Consider the following 21,374-nt stretch of genomic DNA (forward strand, 5'->3'; position numbering starts at 1 on the left):
GGCCAATGATGTCTACTTTCACAAGAGATAATCCTTTTATAAAGTGGGAATAAAGATTACAATAACTCATTTCAGTCTCTCACCTTACTAGATCACTCCTCTCTCTTTACAAGCTTGTTTCTCTGTAAAGGTTATCTCTCAATTTTGATTGCTTTCAAGATTGGGTTTTCTCTATGTGTTCTATGTGTTACGTTTTGCCAAAAACCCCAACTGATATTGCAAACTCGAGATTTCACAAAAATAGAATTCTGCTAAAAATAGGCGTGGGCGTGGGCACGCTCTCGGCAAGGCCAATGTCTAGCGCATGCACCTTCAAAGTACTGTAAGTTGTTCACGGCATGGGTGCGGGCGCACCTTGGGCAAGACCAAATTGAGCGCGCGTGCGCTCAGCCTTATTCACGCAAATTGAACTTCTTTTTCTCTCCTCATGTGAGGGATAACTCCAACAATCTCCCCCTTCCAAACAGTGAGGGGGGATATCTCCATGCAATATCCAAATCAACAGGAGAAGTCTGCTACCATTCCGGCTGTAGCACAACAATCATCAAACTTACCTTTCGGTAAAACTTTGGTCATCTTATCCGACCCGTTCTTGTCGGTATGGATCTTCTCAGTACACAAATATTTGTCTTCGAGTACTTCTCTAATCCAATGATAACGCACATGTATGTGTTTGGATCTAAAATGAAAACTCATATTCATGTTCAAATAGATGGCGCTCTGACTGTCACATAGAACTACAAACTATTTCTGCTTTAGTCCTAGTTCATCGAAGAACCTCTTCATCCATAGTATCTGTCACGCCCCGAGACCCAACACACATCCCGAGGACGAGGAGTGAATCTCGAGGCCGACACCATCCCAATTCTAACGAAATTTCGGCGGAGTTTCCTTTGTTTAATCGATGTTTCATATACAAAAAAAACCTGTCATAACCTGGAAATTCACAAAATTCCACCTTCTAACAACCACATATATATATAAACCCACTTCATACTTAATAGCAATGTATCCAAAATGTTAAGTGTAACTATTACTCCAATACATCGAGTATTACATCAAAATGAACTGGCTCTCTATATATACAACAACAAAAGAGCTATACCCTCTCTTATACAACCAAAAGAGCTAATACTCTCTATAAACAACAAAAGAAACTAATTTCACCCTATACCACAAAATACTTGACCCTGTCCCTCGTCAAGCATAAGGAAATCCGCCCAAATCCCCATAACCATCATCACTAGGGTTAGGGAATGCCTCTTCCGCAACTAGTTCAGCTGAAATGTTAATGTAGGATGAGCAAAACAACTATGCCCAGTAGAAACGCACATAACCAATAAATAGTCTACTTATAGAAAACATTTAAAACATGCAGGGTTTTCATAATAATATCCAAATATCGTGACTATATAATACATCACTAACTAGTAGAAATCATTTCGACATGCTTCATTAATATTCAAAATATAGTTTTCACAATCATCATACAACTATTGTGCCCGCTGCATCCTATTAGAATGGTGAGGGTACGACTAGTACTCAGCCCCAGTCACAGGCATATCTCGGTTCAGTACTTTCCAGTGTGAACCATGCACCGTTGTTTTCCTTATTTTATCGGCAGGGAGATGAAATGCCGTTGTTGTGTTCGTACACACAAAATCTCCAAAGCTTTTAGGGCTCAGGTGGGCCCTGTGACCACGACCATACGGGCTGTCACCTAACTTACGATGGTCAACCGTTCGACGACTGCAGACTGCATAGGATCCTAACACACATCCAGGAGTGGACTAAACTCTCACTCCTCGCATCTAAACCTCATCAAGGTAACATGTAACCTCACACAAGCTAAGCACCATACAGCGTGACACGTACAAACATGGTTATCTAGAAAAGTAGAAAATGAATTCCCAGACTACATCCAGTGATACATCCCTTTAAAGGTTGCCCACCACCTCGAAAGGTGTATACCACACCTTGAATGGAATCTTAATGCCGCCGTCGAAATGCGACAACAGTTCCTTCTTTATAGGAATTCACAATTCTTTTCATGATAAGCATAGTAATATATATATATATATAATATATATATATATATATATATATATATATATATATATATATATATATACTTATATTACCGGTCATTTCCAAATACTATAGATACATATTTAGTTTTTCTTTTAAAAATGTTGGTTCTGTATGTGTGAGTTCATGGATTTCCAACAATCGAGTAATGCAACCTATGACTCCCAAACGGGCCAGTCATAGTAAATGACAACCGATGATTCTCAAACGGCGAATCATCGTAAATAACAACGAGCCATCCGTGGAACAATCCAGAACCTCAGACATAATTACAAACAACCGGGTAATCTTTACCCGCATTAAAAAATCCATCTCTCTGTCTCCTTACTGAGACAAGAGACGAGAACCCTTCCCAAAACCAATTTTGCTCTTTTAACAAAGAAAATAAATCCCCGTTACCCAAATTTCGCAAAACCATTTCACATGAAAGCTATTCATATATTTAGTTTATATCAAGGAAATCCAATGTAAAACATGAATATCACATATACATGCATGGTTGATACGCAAACTATCTCTTATCATTTCAAACAACTCAAATCATGCATGAAAATAAGCGGAGTATATATTGGTATGTAGGTTCCTACCTTAGCAAGCTCCGTTCTCCTTAAGCCCACTTAATCGAATTGAGCCCGCTTAACCGAATCCACTCTTATTTAACTCCTATAACAGCATATACACGTAGGTTATTAGAATGTATCGAACGAACGCGAAATTCTTATCTAACGTAAGTCGAGAAGAATCTCGACGCTAAGAATTCGGTTTCAGGTAATTGTTCCTCTAACTACAGTTAACAAAGCTACAGGCCATTTCTAGCACTATACCTCTGACAGGTTTCCGCAGGCTATTTCCAGCCACTGCAGGCCCTCACGTCAACGCCAATCATATCACTTCCACTAACAAGTGAGATTTTTCCCAACTCCAACAACAACCAAGTCCACACCTTCAATTCACATTAATTCTAACAATAAAATCGGTGGGTGCTTCTTCTCTTCCACTCAATAATCAACATGAACTACTTAAAATGGAGTGAATAACAAAAATTCTTACTCAGTCAGTAGGAATCGCTCCTTTAGCTTGCTTCTTCACCAATATTGCTCAACTCTAGCTTCTCCAAACTGCTACTACCAAAATTAAAACCCCCTACCATTATTTTCAGTAATACATCACAAGCTATCGAAATAAGTTTAAAAATTTGTTTAAAATGAAATTAAACTCACCTCTCGCGGTGATACGATGAAATTCCAATCAATTTGAATCTTCACGCTTAGGTTTAAGTTTTCTAAGATTGGGTGTGAAGAATTGTTGGTTTGGATCGATTGAATTTGGGCGAAATGGGGTTTCTCTCTCCTAGGTTTTCAACTAGCGAAATGGAGAAAATTTTGGGTGCGATATTGGGGTTGTGCGATTTTGTCTGGTGCGATTTTTCTAAGTTTTAGCTAAAAAGATCATCCTACCCCTTACCTTGTAATTTAGCATCCAACAAGGTTTTGATCCCCGCTCTCGCGTGCAACGCCCAAGTTTGTGCATGCGATACCGTAATTGCGACGCTGTGGTTGAAGGACTTGCCCAGTTCTACAGTTTTCGAGTTTACAGGCGACAGACTCCTATTGACTATGCAAGTAGTTAGTTATGCGCACATGAATTTACCATGTATCGAATTATTTTATCACTTATTATTTATCTTTTTATCTTTTTTTTTTTTTTTTTTTTTTTTTTTCTTCTTCTGATCTTCGTATATTCTAAGTAACCAGTGTTATGAAATCTTAGAATTTTCCAAGTGGTTTTCCTGAACTAACTTGGTTTTTCTCGGTGGTGTCATGCTAACGACTATCCGACTGGCCACATATGTAATCGTCCCTAAGATTCGAGTGTTTTTTACTAATTTACCTTTAATAAGAATTCAGGACTTTACAGTATCTCTTTGCAACACTCAGTGGCTACAATATACTCGACTTCTATAGTGGAGAGGAAAACACACTTTTGCAACTTAGATTGCCAAGAAACTGCTCCCCCTGCAAAAATAACCAGATAACTGGAGATGGACTTCATCGAGTTAATATCACCTGCCATGTCTACATCGGTGTAGCATTCAAGTAAAGACTTACTTCCACCAAAACACAAACACGATTTAGAAGTGCCCTTGAGATATCTCAATATCCACTTAACACCTTCCCAATGCTCCTTATCCGAATTTGACAGAAATTGGCTTACAACACCAACGGCGAAAGCAATATCCGGTCTTGTATGCACCATTGCATACATTAAGCTGTCCACTACGGATGTATAAGGAATCTTTTCCATCTGACTCTGCTCATGCTCACCTTTTGGACACATCTCTTTGGTCATGCGGAACTGGCCACCAAGCGGACAACTGACTGGCTTCGCATTATCCATGTTGAATCCCTTCAACACCTTCTCAATGTAGCTTTCTTGAGAAAGCCACAACTTCTCACATTTTCTGTCATGAGTGATCCGCATCCCAAGTATATGCTTTGGTTGAACCAAATCCTTCATCTCAAAGGACTTACTCAAGTCTTTCTTCAGCTTGGATATCTTGTTGATGTTCGGGCCAACTATCAACATATCATCCACATACAACAAGAGCACTATGAAATCCCCATCTGAAAATTTCTGAACAAACACACAATGATCGGAAGCAGACTTCTTGTATTCTTGCTTCGCCTTAAAGGAATCAAACTTTATGTACCACTGCCTCGGTGCTTACTTCAACCCATACAAGCTCTTTATTAGCTTGCATACTAGGTGCTCCTTGCCTTTGACCTCAAACCCCTCTGGTTGATCCATGTAGGCATCTTCTTCAAGGTTTCCATGAAGAAAAGTTGTCTTGACATCTAGTTGCTCAACCTCTAGGTTCATACTTGCGGTCATACCCAATACCACCTGGATAAAAGTCATCTTGACTATATATAGAGAGAAAATCTCATCAAAGTCAGTACCTTTTCTTTGACCAAATCCCTTCACAACAAGATGAGCTTTGTGCCTTGGGTGTGGATTATTCTCCTCATGCTTGACTTTGTAGATCCAATTATTCTTGAGAATTTTTCTTCCTTCCGGTTTCTCAACTAACTCATAAGTGTGATTCTTATGCAAAGAATTCATCTCATCATATATGGCCTTCTACCACCATCAGATAGTAAAACATACGTATGTAGTTGATACTTGGTTGAAGCTTGTCTCTCTCTGTCAGACCTTCTTGCCCCATCTGCTGGTGCCTCAGGATGATGCACTTCTGCTTACTCTAGTGGTGGTTTATGCACTTCATCTGCATCTTATATATCAATAGGTTCTATCCCATCATGAGCAATATGATTCTCATCATGAGCTTCAAACTCATGGTTCTCTACATTCTTAATACCTTCTGCACGTTCCACAGTAGGAGCTTCTGGTTCTGAATCAACAAGATCATAGTGAAAGCTTGTAGCTTCTCACCCTCCTCGAAATCTGATATGGTTTGGTCTTCCAAGAACACAACATCTCGACTTCGGATTACCTTTTTGTTAATCGGATCATAGAGTTTGTAGCCAAACTTCTCATCCCCATAACCCATAAAAATACACTGCTTTGGCTTTGTCATCAAGTTTGGATCTCTCATCCTTCTCTCTGTGTTCTATGCGCTAGGTTTTGCCAAAAACCCCAATTTATATTGCAAACTCGCGGTTTCACAAATATAGAATTCTGTCGAAAATAAGCATGGGCGTGGGCGCTAATGTCGAGCGCGCGTGCCCTCAAAGTACTGTAAGTTGTTCACGGCATTGGCACGGGTGCCCCTTGGGCAAGACCAAACTGAGCGCATGCGTGTTCTCAGCAAAGCTAATGTCAAGCACGCGTGCCCTCAAAGTAATGTAAATTGTTCACGCATAGCGCAGAAGCTTTGGGCAAAACCAAAACCGAAGCGGCGTCTTCGGCTTCTTCTTCAAAACCGAACTAATTTTTTCTCTTCATCTGAAGGATAACTCCAACAATAACTGCTTGAGTTCACCATTAATGATTGAATATTGTGCAGCACAAAATGACATATTTGGTTACACTAAAGAAGAAGATGAGACAAAATGAAAATGACAAACACAAAAAATAATGATTCGATTGAACGAATTGTTTTACTGTTACATTCCTTTATATACAATTCTAAAGGTAGTTAGACGTACAACTGTCTTAGTAACAACAAACAAACATGCATATAACATCTCTTGATACTTAACACCAATTATTCTAGAGGTGCATATGCTCACTAGCTGGCTATATATATACTGGATTACTGACTATACAATCGAGACACATATTGGCTATACTCGAATTTTCAGTTTGACTTTAATGTCTATAAATCAAAGACCATTAATACTGAGTAGTTGAGAATGCTCCCAATGACCCACGTCAGTCCCTTTTTTTTCTCTCAGACTGACACATCATATTTTACATAAAAAAAGGAATTATATACTCTCTTTTTGGGGATTTCAATTGTTCGTAACCCAAAATAGATAAAAACCTTTTCTATATTTTTTTTTCAATTCTACAAAATACTCCCAACTCTCAAAAAAAAAATTCATCTCTTCAAACCCTCTCTCTTATTCTTCTCTTCTTCCAAAATTATCACTTTTGTTACTATGTCTGATACAGAAAGAAGTTACTTATTCTTCTCTTCTTTCAAAATTATCACTTTTGTTATTATGTCTAATACAGAAAGAAGTTAATACAGTCACTAAATGGTTTCCTTAATTCTACAAAGTATTGTTATGGGAATAATGATTCAGTCGCTACCATTATTATGTGCCATTCTTACGTTCTTTGCATTTGGAAGTGCATATTCTATTGATGTAAGTGTTTTTAACTTATTTGATTTTTTTTTCCGAAAAAGTAGATTACTTTGTAGTATAGTTACTCATATAAATTTCTTTAACTTATTTTGTTCTTTTGCATTAGTTTCCCTTTCTTAGATGGAAAAGTAATGCTATTCTCGCCGCAACTTGCATCATGGGTGCAAGAGCATTTTAATGCTATTCTCGCCGCAACTTGCATCATGGGTGCAAGAGTATTTTCTATTCAAATTTGTGTCTTCCTTCACATCCAGGTATCATCAGATTATCTTAGCCATATATCTCAAGTTTATTTCATATAATAGAAGAGTTCATAACATCTATGTTAACTTCCAGAGATATGTACTTGGGAAGCCTATGGCGTTTACAAGATCATCAGTTTTTGGCTACTGATGTTCATGTGCATGTTTGCAGTTGTTGTCTCAAGACTCAAGGTATTACATCAAACATATTCAGAAATCCTTAAACGTGAATATTATTTTCTAAATAAAAAGTTGGTAAGGAACAAAAGACGGATTTGGTTGGTACTTGGGTGTTCTCGAATGCGAAGGCATACTACTAATGTTAGCTTTTTTCCCTTTCGCGGACTCATTTACAATAACAGGAAATGTTAGTGCTGGGAAAAATCGATTTGATTTTTCTATTTTTGTTTAGATAGGTAGATGATCCTGGGGTATGCGTACATGGGTGACCTTGTGAATACTGAGTAGTTGAGAATGCTCCCAGTGAAACATGTCAGCCCCCTTTTTACTCTAATAGAGACACGTCACCCTCGGAAAAAAAAAAAAAGCAAATCCATATGCCCTTTTCAATTGTTCGTAAAAAAAACCAAAAAACAGAAAGTCTAACTTATCCATTCTTAAACAAAAAGAAACCTGAAAAGTGAGAGCTCTCCAAAGTAGTAGCTCAGGAACCCTAACTTACTACAAGGATAGAATATGCAAAGCTTTAATGGCAAAAGAAGTTCAAAATTCGCGTTCCATAAACCAAATCTCTCTCTCTCTCAAAAAATCTGAATGCCGTCGTTTTTTGTTTTGGGTAATATTAAAGATGTTATTAATGAGGAGGGTGTTACGAAAGAAGTTGTGTAAAAAGCAACCATGGCGTTTTCTATGGCAGAAGCTACACTTCAATTCGCGGTAGAGTCTTTAGAATCTCTGAAGAAACGCGTATATCTCGTTGATGATTCAAATGAGGGTGATGAGAGAATGGGAAAAAAATGGGGGGCGTCGGTTTCAAAGTGGGAAGAAGAGGTACTTTTGGTTGCTCGGGATGAGATAGTCAACTGTAGAAATAATTTGGAAAAATGTCAGTCGGAGTTGAGTCGGTTACAAAGTAAAAAAGAGGAGATGCAGAAGGAAGTAGACAGACTTAGTGAGGTCGCAGAGAGAGCACAAATGAATGCTTTGAAAGCAGAGGAGGATGTGGCAAATATAATGCACCTAGCAGAACAGGTAGTCGCATTTGAAGTTGAGGCTACTAAACGTGTCAATGACGCAGAGATTGCTTTGGAGAGAGCAGAGAAACTTCTTTCCACTTCCAATCATTATAAATCTGATGCTCTGAAAAGTTCGCAGGTACTATCTACCCAAGGATATATAGTATGGCTTGAGACACACACACACAAACACATCAATATGCATCCACCTCTTAAAAACTAACTATTATTCTCCCCTACTACCAGGTTTTAGATATTGGTTCTATGTCAATCGAAGAACCAGTCAGCGCAAAAGTCGAGCAGGAAAGTTTAAACAAGCCTTCTGATCAACCAGTTCCAATGTATTTCATTCAATAATTTATTTTTAACTTTGAATTATTGCTAAGGCTGCTACTGTTATTATGATTTTTGAGGAGGAGAGTGAATTGCGTGGTCGGATTGGAGAAGGTGGTGTTGGGAGTGATACTAATTCAAGGGAAAAGGTTGAGAGTTACGAGAAAGTCATGGCGGCGGAAGATAGTGGTGGTTTGAGTGCTAATAAAGCCGCTGGGCAAGAAGAAGAAGGCAATACTGCTCCTTTTCCGGACAAGGTAATCTATGTTTGCCATTTCCGTTCAAGTGTTTGCTTAGTTGTAGCTTGGTATCATGGAAGCTTTGCAATTTTTGCCATATTTTCTTTTCTTATACTACGTATTGATTGTACTGATTGTATGTTCCTCTCTCTGACGGGATTCTAGATGGACTTAGTGACTATACTTAGTATTAGACTACTTTGGCAAAGGAGGACTTCAATGATCTTCTCGAGTTCATTAGTCATTACTAATTCTCCTCAGTATTATGCCCCGCCAATTTGTTTTTTTGATTTGGAAACAAGCAACAAGTGATCCGTGGGTTCAAGAGGAGGCTACGTTAATATAAGTTTTGCTCCATTAAATTTCAATTGATTCAGTTTACACTTTTTCTAGGATGAGCATTATATAATGAATCATTCTGCATTGTCTTTAGCATCTTTCCCTGGCAGATTGTAGCAACACCTTCATGAGAACAAGTCTTTCTTTGGTCCGATGATCATCCTTACCACTCACCGGTGATCCATTCCGATCCTCCGAGAAATGTAAAGTGGTAAGTTTTGCTCCATTAAATTTCAATTGATTTAGTTTACACTTTTTTCTAGGTCAGAGCATTATATAATGAATCATTCCTGTACTGTCTTTAGCATCTTTCCCTGGCAGATTGTAGCAACACCTCCATGAGAACAAGTCTTTGCTGGTATGATGATCATCCTTACCACTCACCAGTGATCCATTCCGATCCTCTGAGAAATGTAAAGTGGTAAGTTTTGCTCCATTAAATTTCAATTGATTCAGTTTACACTTTTTTCTAGGACAGAGCATTATATAATGAATCATTCCCTGTACTGTCTTTAGCATCTTTCCCTGGCAGATTGTAGCAACACCTCCATGAGAACAAGTCTTTGCTGGTCTGATGATCATCCTTACCACTCACCAGTGATCCATTCCGATCCTCTGAGAAATGTAAAGTGGTTCAAAAGTCAAAAGTGTTTGTGCTGTGTTTTGCTACTTATTTTGATATAGATTTAGAGTGATCGATCCTCTGAGAAATGTAAAGTGGTTCAAAAGTCAAGTGTTTGTGCTGTGTTTTGCTACTTATTTTGATATAGATTTATGGTGATCAATCATAATATGCCAATTGGAGGGAGTGCCTACATCATGTACTGGCTGTTGATTATCCACACAATTGTGCTGTGCATCTGTTTATTTATTGTTTCCAGTCTTGATGTCCTGCTCAACATGGTTTGAGTTACTTTGAAGTGTTTTTGATATCCTGAAGATAGTCTTAAATTGTATTTGACCATCTAATAAATTCAGGAGTGAGGCGATAAGAGTACAAACTCAGCAACTTGTATTATATTAGCAAGGCACACTGTTACTGTAGTTTTATATATTCCTTCTACATTTACGCTTAAAAGAGTTGCGATAATATATTTATAGTTATAATCCCTTCACGCCTCTTTCCCTCTCTCTCATGGAACAAAAACGATGGCTAAGAGAAGAGAAAGCTCTCACCACTTTCTCTGTCGTGCTTTCTCCGTCATTACAAAACTCTCTCAAATTGGTTTCAATGTCGGTAAGTTTTTTTCTCCCTCTTCAAAACCCATTAATTTTCATATCTAAAGTCAAAGAAATAAACCAAAGTTTTGATTTTTATTATGCTTATTCTGTTCTTTGCCTTCGGGCGTCTATTAGATGCCAATTTCTTTATACTATTCGTCACTTGGTTGTGATTGCGCATATATGAATTCCACCTACAACTCATTTACTCATTCCACTTCTCAGCCATGCACAATTGGATTTTAACAATCTCCATCCTTTGTTGATTATATTACTGTGTACGAATATTCATTAACGTTTGTACAAATTGAAATACAATGTAAACATGTTTCGTAAATACAATGTAAACATGTTTCGTATCCAACTAGCTTAATCATAAGATCATCCACTTTTAATGTAGTAAGCCCGGCAATAGCCGGGCCAATTAGCTAGTGCACTAAAAAATTGGGTGTACAGGACGTCTAGACAAACATATAAGCTGCTTCGATGCGTGACACTTATTAGTAGCCAAAATGGTGATTAAGGTCAAGATTATCTCCAAAGAAACCATCAAGCCATCCTCCCTAACACCACCTCACCTTAGAAGCATCAAGCTCTCCTTCATAGATTAGTTTGCCCCTGCAGTGCATGTGCCTCTCATTCTTTTCTACTCCAACGACCACAATGTCGAAAGTGATACGTGGCCTGGTCTTCTAAAGAAATCTTTATCGGAGATCTTAACTCATTTTTACGGGAAGGGTCATTGATAATCACTTTATCAATTGTAATGATGAAGAGGGTGTGAACTTCATGGAAGCTCGAGTAAATAGCCAGCTCTCACAAATTCTTCGCAATCCTATACTCGAGGAGCTGGACCAGTTACTTCCAAGAGATAATAGTTCTTATGCATTGGCTCCAAATGCATTATTATCCGTTGTTGGGAACAATTTCTGCAACAAGAACAAACTGTGAATATAAAGAAGACTGCTGAGGCACGAATCGAAATGCTTTATTTAAGGTTGTTTCGCGTCTGTTCCTCTTTTATGTAGACAAAGCGCGTCAACCTCCAGGATACAACAACCAGTTATACTCTCCTTTGTTTGCTGCAAATAAACCAAAGAAGAAAAGGAAAACCACGATACTGATCTTATGATTGCCCAAAACAAAGTTTAGAAAGTAGTTATTTTGCAGATAATATAGGCTACTGTTATACGAGTATTTATAGAGAAAAAATGTGGAGCACTTAGTAGATCCGAATTGTAGGGAACTGCTTCAATTTCCCGATAAGGATTGGATTCTATAAGTCTATCACGTTTCTGTTTTCCAATCGATATCTAATTATGTTTCCAAACTTATCCGGAAACAGTTTCTATTTTCCAATCGATATCTAATTATGTTTCCAAACTTATCCGGAAACAATTTAAGGAAAAGAAGATATGGGACCAAAGAGAGCAAGAGCGAGAGCCCGACCCGATTCGGTTCAGTGCGCGCGTGTGTGGTTTTGTGTGAATCCTCCCTCCTAACCCAAAAGCCTTAGTACCCTAAGGGCACGCCCTTAGTATGAGACTTTCACTTATAAACACTATCCACTAGTATTTCCTTTCCTATGTGGGACTAAAGTTTTCTACTTAAACAACTATCCCGCAAAGAAGAGGTCAAGGGATCAAACCACCACAAAGTCACTCCAAACATAACCACTTGTTTAATGAAAAATAACAACAACAATCCCCCACTTATTTTTGATAAAAACAAAATAGAAAATATACTTAAGGGAAATCAATATCAGTATCAACATGCTATGCATAGATGAAGGTGTCTAAGACTTAAACCTTTACGTAGTGAAAATTACTCAAAGTATAAGAGCCATAAGTGACTAAGTCTTAAACTTAGGTCTTGAGTATACAATAAGTTATAATCACGCATAACATATCCAGTGTTCTCCTTTTATGTTCTGCACATTAAAGGCCCTGTGCTCTCTTCCTAGATTCGTGAATGATCTAGAGAATCAGCCCTCATTCTCATAGAAAGTGGCCTCTACTTTCACATTCACTAGGTGAGTCTATCAAGAGTGCTCTTGTAGCTATGCACTCCACCCATAAGGACCATAGAACTTCATTAAGAGTTTTTCTCAGAAAGCCTCAACCTTTATTTATCGCTGCAGGATTTCATACATTTTACTATACAACTACGAGACAGATAAGTAACAATGCATATCTCACAATCAACATTCTATGACTTGTTCTTCCCTTTGAACCCAGTTATTGGGATCTCCAGTCCCTAGGTTGGGTTACCATCATAGATGTTCATCTTTCAATTGGCTTCAGTCCCATGCTTCTGGCAGTATTCCACAATTTTTTTTTGGCCAAAGCTTTGGTAAATGGATCTGCTAGATTATCATCAAATCTCACAAAATCAATAGTTACTGCACCTTTAGATATAAAATCCCTGACAGTACCATTGTCACCAAATTCGGCGTTTTTTTTTGAAAAAAACGAGTTTAAAACCCGAGATATTGGCAAGGCGTCTTGTTCCAGTTTAAAACCTGGGTTTTTTGAAAAAAAAACGCGTTTTAAACTTAAAACCCGTTTAAAACCCGAGATTTTGAAAATCTATCGTTTATTTATTTATTTATTTTTTTTTAATCTAAAAGAAAATGTGAGCAGAAAAAGGGATTTTGGAGTTTACCTTTTTGAAGAGTGGGCTAACGATTGACTTATTGAGACAGTTCTATTTTGCTTTGGACTATTAATAATTGAAAATTTTAAAGTTATTAACTTATTTGTAGTACTTGATTATGCCATTATGGTTGGTAATTAGTAGTATCTTATTTAGAGTCGTGTTTTGGTACTGAATCTAAAACTTCTATTATTTGGATGAGTAATTATAATTTGATACTTTCATGTATTTGAATTTTCTTTCATTTGTATTATTATTATTTTTATTTTATGTGCCTATTTTTTTTTCCACTCTTATAAAAAATCAAACTCCTTATCTATTATATTCTTTATCACCGGTTTTTACCGTTTCTTTTACGTATTATACATTTTAAACCCGTTTTACCGTTTTAAACCCGTTTTTTTATGCCTAACTTTTTTTACGTTTTTTTTCTATTTTTTTCCCGATACATTCCGTTTAAAACACGAACTAAGTTTTTTTCAAGTACACCATTTTAAACCCGTACCATATTTGGTGACAATGGACAATACTATGTTTACAACGAATCTGTTGTGATTTACCATTATAAAACTTACTGTGGACACGCCCGATAGCAGCAGTGCTATCACAATGTATCAAAGTGGTTGGTACCGGTTTATGCCAAATCGGAATATGAGTGAGAAGATCTCGTAACCAACCAGCCTCCTCACTTGCACTAGCCAAAACAATCAGTTCAAACTCCATGGTAGACTGTGCTATAATGGTCTGCTTGTTGGACTTCCAAGATACAATACCTCCACCAATGCTAAACACATAGCCACTGGTGGCCTTAGGGGTGGGAATTTGGCCCTAACGACCATAACTCGGCCCTGACCGACCCGACCCTAAGCCCTATAAAGCCCTCACAACTAAAGTCGGCCCTCACAAAGTTTAGGGTAGGGCCGGCCCGACCCTAATGCTTTCTAGGACAAGGCTAGGGCTAAGGTTATGAAACATAGGCCTGACCCTAATTCAGCCCTTATTAGCCCGACACTAACCAGGCCCTAACCGGCCCTGTTTCACACTTTCACTATAAATACACATATCATAATTGTCCAACTCTTTGTTAAATATTTTTAATTAAAATAACATTGTCCTTTGTAATTTATCGCTTACACCCAAATGTACTTCCAATAACTTGTCTTATATAACAAAAACTTGTCAACTTAGCAGCCATGAAGAACAATGAACACTAGCCTAATAAAAAATAAGACTTTATTCATTTGATTATCAAGTCAAAGTCCAAAATTTATTATTCTCAATTTCTTTTCCCACTTACTTCTTATAAATTATATTTTTATTTACATCCAAGCCAAGTCTAGAACTAAAGGTTTCCTTCCACACCATTAAAGCGAAATACAGAGCAGACATTTGTAACATAGAAACCAAAAAACAACTTTTGTCAGAAAAATGGCATTTGTAATCTCAAACTTTTCTCCATCACTTGTTCAAAAGCCAATATTTTCATTTCCACATACAAAGTTTGAATCACTTTTAAATGAGAAGAAAGGTAATATTATATTTGTTTGAATCTATTATGGAAACAATTTATGATATTTGAAACAGTTTAACAACTTTCCTGGCTCTTAACCAAAGCTATTCTGTTTCTTTTTTATATCTATTACTTCTTCCTTTAAAATAATAATATAATTATTTGTTTATGTATTTCAATGTTAAATGTAATTTTAGTGAGGTTTGAGTACAAGGAAGAACAAATTCCGAACTCTCGATGTACTTTAGTTCATTAGATTGTGGATGTGCATTTTAAATTGTTGGACTTATCTAGGATTATTACTAGATTGGTGGGACTTTGAGTTTGTAGATCATTGTACATTTTTGTAATATAAATGAGTTTTAAAACTGATGTAGTAAAAAGAAGAAAATATATAGGCCCGGCCTTAAAACCTGGCCCTAAAGCCTTTAAAGAGGGCTTATGATAGGGTTAGGGTTTGAGATTTAGACTTGTGACCCGACCCGACCCTATGCTGATTTTAGGGTTGGGCCGACTCGACCTTAATATCTAAAGGGCTTTAAATGTTTAGGACCGGGCTAGCCCAACTCGGCCCATTGCCCACCCCTAGGTGGCCTCACTACACCATAACATGATATTTGTAACACACCTGTTTTGTTTTGCAAACAGTTTTTTATTGTTGGTAAGTCGCCTACGCTTTGTAAATGTTGGGAATAGGGGTGTGCAAAAAACAGACCAACCCAACAAACCGAACCGAACCGGACCAAACTGACCCAGAATTGTCGGATTTTTATTGCATTACAGTTAAGTTCGGCTATAAAAATCTGGAAACTGCTACCTTCGGTTCAGTTCTCGGTTACTGAAACTTTAAACCCGTAAAAACCGACCCGACCCGATTTAAGAAGGTTTTAAATATTTCATTGGTTTATAGCCATATATTATGTGAAGATCCAACGATAGATAATCATGTTATAAAGTATAACCTAACTAACCCTATTTTCCTCATCCAAAACTTTCTAGCCGTCTCTCCCTTTCTCCACCAACTATCTCCACCTCTCTTTTTCTTCACCAACTCACCAACCATCTCTCTCTCTCCATTAACCGACTCTCATCTTCTTTGTCTCTCTTTCTCTATTGATTCTATATATTTCTTTAGAATATTTTTTTGATGTTGAGATTTTGTGATGTTGAAGAAGATGAAAGGGGTTATGATGGATTCGTTACCATCTTATGGTGGTGATTGTGATGAAGAAGCTAGAACAAGATGCAAGTTTAAGACGTTGATGCAAAGATCTATATGTTGTTAGAATAAGATGCAAGTGTAAGACGTTGATGTAAAGATATATATGTTGTACATGTTCTAATATTCTAAGTTGTGATTTGGGGCATGTTTATTATGAAATCAATATGTTTTCTTTGGAAATTAGTTATATATATGTTTAAATTATCTTTTGGGCTTTTCAAGTTCATGTTTTTCTTTCATGAATCAACATAAATATATGAAAACAGTTGTTTTTTTAAATTTGAAAGTAGATCAGCTTCTCCACAATAGTAGATCTGGAAAACCGACGCAACCGAACTGATAATTTCAAATCGGATCGGATCGGTTGGTGCAAGTGTATCGGTTCGGTTCGGTTGCTCATGTTGTGGAACCGAGCACCTCGGTTTGGTCATTGGTTTGTTACCAAACCCGACCCGAACCGACCCGTGCTCACCCCTAGTTGGGAATGTTGTTAAATGTTACTTAAATTTGCATGAATTTCAATAATTAATTTTTAACGCTTAAATCCATGTGATAAGTGTTGGAAATCCAAAAAACTAAAACAATTTTGAAATTTCGAAAAGAGAGAAACAAAAAAAGAAATCGCGCTCGTATGTCGAAATAGAAAATTTCTCATTCTCTCTCACAGCCACTGCTACTCTCTTCCCAATGTTACGGTTTTGTTATCTTCTCTCTGCCCGATTTTCAAACTCTAACTACCAAATTTTGAAACTTTAAGAGACCAACGTTCTTAATTTGGTTTTCCTTTAAGTGACTTCATCGGTTGAGGTATATATATCGCCTTTCTCTCAATTTCTAACCATCTTACTGTTTTAGCTCATGTCTAGTTAATTTCGTTGAGATCTTGTGTTCTGGATTTTGTTTTCTTTCATATCATTTTCTTTGACATTAAGGACAATGCAGCTGAAACTGTGCCTCAATTTATAAGTAATGATGAAGTCATTGCAAACAATCCTTCTGAGAATGAGTCTGTCAGAAAGTCCAAACAATATATCAGACTCTTTGTCCGAAGTTCAGCACTCAGAACCACGTGGTAAGCTGGCGGTACTTTTCGAAGACCTAGAAGTGCTTGATTTACCACCCACTCTCGAGGATGAAAAGGCAATATCATATTGTTCTCCAGCTTCAGTCGACAACAGTGAAAATCATCTTGCACAAATTAAGGTCAGTCAGACTTTTTACGTGTATTAAGAGCATTGGTTTGCATAATGCCTTACCCATTTCCTTAGCCGTTTTGATAACATTCTTTTGTCACCCTCCAAAATTTCAAGCTCTAACCTAAGGTGGAACTGGACAGCCGGCAGCCAGCAATGTGGCTACTTCAGCACCTAGAAATTCGAAATGCTCAGCATTAGCTGCATGGAAATTGCCTGTAAGCACTAAGCAGCCCCAAAGATATCTCATTGTGCTTTCATGCATACTGCTCCAGCAGCACCATAACTTGTATGTTTATCAAAGCTTGCATAAAAGTTTATGTTGCCCAAGGCAGTTGAAATAGTTGCCAGCACCATAATGCAGGTGGTTGACTGCTTAGGACATTGTGTATTCCTTGTCTTTCCTGCTCAGCTTGATATGCTTCAATACGCTTTTGTCTTCTGAGTTTAGTGTTTTGCAGTAGTCTGTTAACCAAATAGGAATTCCAAATCAAAACAGAAGTTAAAATGGTCTTATATGGGTTATATGGGTAATTAAGGAGGAACGTAACTAAGTTCCTCGTTTGACTTAATCTGTTGGTTCTGTAGACACATGTCTGTAAGTTTTTTGGGAATGCTTCTCCAAATGTTGTCAGTGAAAGAAGTGCTCTTATTCAAGAATGCTTAAGATCCATTTTGCAGTCCAGTACTCCTAACATTGCTCTGGGCACCCTTAATTGGTTTTTATATCCTCAGAAAGCGCTTTCTAGTTTGTCTCTGCTAAATATGAGGGTGCCTCAGTCAACTTCAGCCTTTATAGGAGGGATATGTGCAGAAGATGTTCCCACTTTTGGGAAGACCATTTCACTTTTGGTGGATGTTCAGCCACATAAGCCTGTGAAACATTTGCTTGAAGCACAGCATTATATTTGTGCTGGATGCCACAAATGCCTCGACACTGAGAGGTCTCTGATGCGAGAATTTGTGCAAACATTAGGGTGGGGCAAGCCTCGATTATGTGAATACACTGGTCAGTTATTTTGTGCTTCATGTCATGCAAACGAAACTGCAGTCCTGCCTGCTAAAGTCTTGCATTTTTGCGATTTCACTCAATATCCGGTTTCAAAACTGGCTAAATCATTCCTGGATTCAATATATGACCAGGTAATTAAAGTTTGATATAGTATTTTCATTGTTTATCACATCGTGGAGTTACTTCTGTTTCCTTGTTAACTGGTTGTGCTAAGAAGCTAGCCTTTCACTAATTATGCATATTTTGATTTAAACAACAAATAGATGTGTACGTTGATAGTAGCCGTGTCTTTTATTCCTCGCTTTCAGTTCAGACATGGTATTATATCTCCGACAATCCAATTTAACTTAATGGAGTTAGCTGTGTATTGCCACGAGGCTTTATTTATTATTTTTTACATTTTTGTTTATGATTATTTTTGTTTATTTCTCTTGGGAGTGGCTAGGATGTGGATGGAGTGGAGTGGCTCTATCCCCCCATATATAAATTGAGTATTGTTTATGGTTTCTGCTTTTAGTTTTCGTTAGTTTTTAGTTTTAGCTTTAGTTTTAGTTTTAGTTTTAGTTTTTAGTTTTGTTTTTTAGCCTCCGACTTTGCTCAGTTTAGTATGGTACTAATATGGCCCTACACTTGGTTTAGATCTACATTTGACTATTCTCAGCATTGACCTAACAATACGTGGTCTTGGCTCAGCTTTTACTCTTATTATGTTTTTTGGTTTTTGTTTCCTTGACTTGGGTCTGGACTTCTTATGTATTGCAACCTATCAAGATGTTGGTCACACGTTTTAAGATTCTTAAACATTGATGTAAAACCAAGTATTGCAACATTGTTTCATTTTTCTGTCGTTAGTGTGACGGTTGATGGTGTTTATGCTTGTCACCGATATTTTTTCTTGCTAATCATATAGTAACGTTTCAAGGTGATTTCCCAGTCTTTAGCGATTATTCAAATATCTTGGCTTATATTGCATCCAAATCATTACGATTGCTAAATAGTATTATACTCAGATAAGAAATTTTTATCAGGACTATGTATCTCATAAAATCAGCCTTACGTTTGGCTTTCTTCATGTTTTGAATGCATTTATATATCTATTTGTATGGATGGTCTTTTCCATATTCCCCCTATAATTACTCTTTACTGCAGCACTTCCGATCATGGTCGAGACCGTCTCAACCAAAATCCTTGAGCACATAACACAGCAGTGCTTAGTGTGCTGTGATGTTGGCATTCCCTGTGGCGCTAGACATGCTTGCAAGGACCCGTCTTCCCTAATTTTTCCTTTTCAGGTGAGTGTTTATGAAGGATGCAATAGTAGTGCAGTACGTAGTATAAGTTTTGGGAGGCTTAATATTATTTTCACCAAAGGTGGCAAGAAACTAGGAGAAGTTATTGATATATAACCACGGTCATTAGAGCTGATTTTATTAACTAGAAGGGTAGAACATTAATTAATTACATTAGTAGTTCAAATAATCAACGATTAATTATTTCTTTCGAGTTCAGCTGAAAGGAAATGTTAGTTAGTTTTCTTCGAGTTCTAATAGATTGACAATTATGCTTATATAGTTTTATAGTTTTCTTCGGGTTCTAATAGTTTTATTCATCTTGTTAAGGTCTTGTGGATTGACATAGATTTTTCTATGAGCTTTCATTGTTAAGTTGTTGCTAATTATTGCAGGTTGAAAAAGATGAGCATAAAGACTCAATTGGTTGAGGGTTTTCCAAGGTGTTTGGTTGGAAGAATTCTTCATATATGTGGTTTGTTGGTAGAGATCTGTTTGAAGGCAAGGTAATTTCTATGCTACGTACTATTGCGTGTGTTACTGATATGAAGAAGTTTGTTTGTTTCCATTGTTGTAGGCAATAGTCTCATCTTGTATACTACTTTTTATCCATGAAAATGCATGCCATGTCAATGTCATATGATTATGTGGATATATAGTGTTCATTTTAAGGCATGAGATATACATCTTGATTGTAGAAGTGGTGCATTTTTTTTTCTAAAGTATTTTTAAGCCTTTGAGAATAGCTCAATTAATTAATCTTTTCACGTTGGGCAAATTCTTTCTTAACGTGATAGATAATTTTGTTGTTGTTCGGTGTTTTGTGTAGGGTATCAATTTTATGGACAGAAAAACAAGAATACCAAAAGAACTGCTCTCCAATCTGATGAATAATGCTCACCTCAAACTCCTCGTCAAGGTAAAAACTTAAACCCCACTTTCTTAAGTTTTCTTTTTATGCACTGATATTATGTAATCATTGTTTTTGTCCTAAAGATATGGGAAGCTCTATCTTTAAGAGGGGGACTGATGAATCATGCTCACCTCAAACTCCTCGTCAAGGTAAAAACTTAAACCCCACTTTCTATTTTCTTATTTTTCAACTAGTTAATATTAAGTTTTCTTTTTATGCATTGATATTATGTAATCATTGTTTTTTGTCCTAAAGATATGGAAAGCTCTATCTTTAAAGGGGGGGGGGGGGGTGGGGGTGGGAGGTTCAAAGATTTAATTAATTACATGAATTTAATTAGTATGATTGTATTTTTGAGTTAATTATTTGTTTTGTGACCATTTTTTGGAATTATGTAGACTATGTGGAGCTGCACTAGGATTATTGAAGCCATCACTAATGCTTGGTATTGCATTTTGAAGATTCAAGATTGCTTGGAAAATCGTATGGAAATTTGTAACCGTTAGTAAATCAGAATTTGTCCCTTGAAACTCTTTTGAAGTTATGTATATGGTTCAATGAATATCGTACTTTTTTCATTTTTTTCTGTGTTTATTTGTCATTATTTACATGGCAAATGGTAAGAATAGGAAAAATGGATGAGTTCATATATTTGTTTCTATATGCAACCAGGAGTGTCATTTGTGCATGTTCAGGGTGTATGGGCAAGCCATATCAACACATTAGTAACGGTTGTAAACCATTGCAAAAAAAAAAAAAAAAAATTATTAAGTCATCCATAAATAATCATTACAAATCAAACTATGCAACAATTGGTAATTGCCACTTGCAATGGTTTTTAACTGTTATAAATATTTCCAACACTTAACCCATGCTATATTTGCAACGCTTAAAAAACGTTGCGAAAAATATTCACAACGGTTTTTAGCCGTTAGTAATACCCTGTTATGGTGTAGTGCCTTAGAGTTTTCTGAGAGAGTGTTCCAGTCAGCATTTGTATACCCCTTAAGAACAGTAGGATATCTCTGATAATGAATACCCAAATCAATGGTTCCCTTTAGGTATCTCATTAACCTGCCAATTGCTT

The 21,374-nt window shown here is 36.9% G+C and overlaps 2 protein-coding genes across 9 annotated transcripts; both read left to right on the top strand.

The window, feature by feature from the left end:
* Window positions 1-8,172: 8,172 nt before the first annotated feature.
* LOC147498211 (uncharacterized) lies at window positions 8,173-10,121 on the top strand. 3 transcript variants are annotated; one of them, XR_015194235.1, is made up of 3 exons: window positions 8,173-8,500; window positions 8,608-8,951; window positions 9,805-10,121. XR_015194235.1 is itself a non-coding variant. In XM_086559030.1 (2 exons), exons 1-2 carry the CDS (start codon window positions 8,273-8,275, stop codon window positions 8,716-8,718), a joined length of 339 nt encoding a protein of 112 aa, XP_086415156.1. In that variant the 5' UTR covers window positions 8,173-8,272; the 3' UTR covers window positions 8,719-9,145. The 3 variants fall into 3 exon arrangements, 1 of the variants encoding a protein (XP_086415156.1); XR_015194234.1 differs by lacking the exon at window positions 9,805-10,121 and adding an exon at window positions 9,594-9,695; XM_086559030.1 differs by lacking the exon at window positions 9,805-10,121 and having other exon boundaries at window positions 8,608-9,145.
* A 6,160-nt stretch (window positions 10,122-16,281) lies between these two features.
* Window positions 16,282-20,863, top strand: LOC147498212 (uncharacterized). Of its 6 annotated transcripts, none has more exons than XM_086560293.1 (9): window positions 16,282-16,687; window positions 16,813-17,083; window positions 17,217-17,291; window positions 17,662-18,216; window positions 19,235-19,377; window positions 19,770-19,880; window positions 20,204-20,293; window positions 20,371-20,436; window positions 20,686-20,863. In XM_086560293.1, the coding sequence occupies exons 2-5, from the start codon at window positions 16,850-16,852 to the stop codon at window positions 19,283-19,285; spliced, it is 915 nt and encodes a 304-aa protein (XP_086416419.1). In that variant the 5' UTR covers window positions 16,282-16,687; window positions 16,813-16,849; the 3' UTR covers window positions 19,286-19,377; window positions 19,770-19,880; window positions 20,204-20,293; window positions 20,371-20,436; window positions 20,686-20,863. The 6 variants fall into 6 exon arrangements, 5 of the variants coding, with proteins under 5 accessions (XP_086416419.1, XP_086416421.1, XP_086416417.1 ...); XM_086560295.1 differs by having other exon boundaries at window positions 16,823-17,083; XM_086560291.1 differs by having other exon boundaries at window positions 16,282-17,083.
* The last annotated feature ends 511 nt before the right edge of the window (window positions 20,864-21,374 follow it).

The sequence above is a fragment of the Coptis chinensis genome, chromosome 5 (assembly GCF_015680905.1).
Source record: "Coptis chinensis isolate HL-2020 chromosome 5, ASM1568090v1, whole genome shotgun sequence".
NCBI classification, from domain to species: Eukaryota; Viridiplantae; Streptophyta; class Magnoliopsida; order Ranunculales; family Ranunculaceae; genus Coptis; species Coptis chinensis.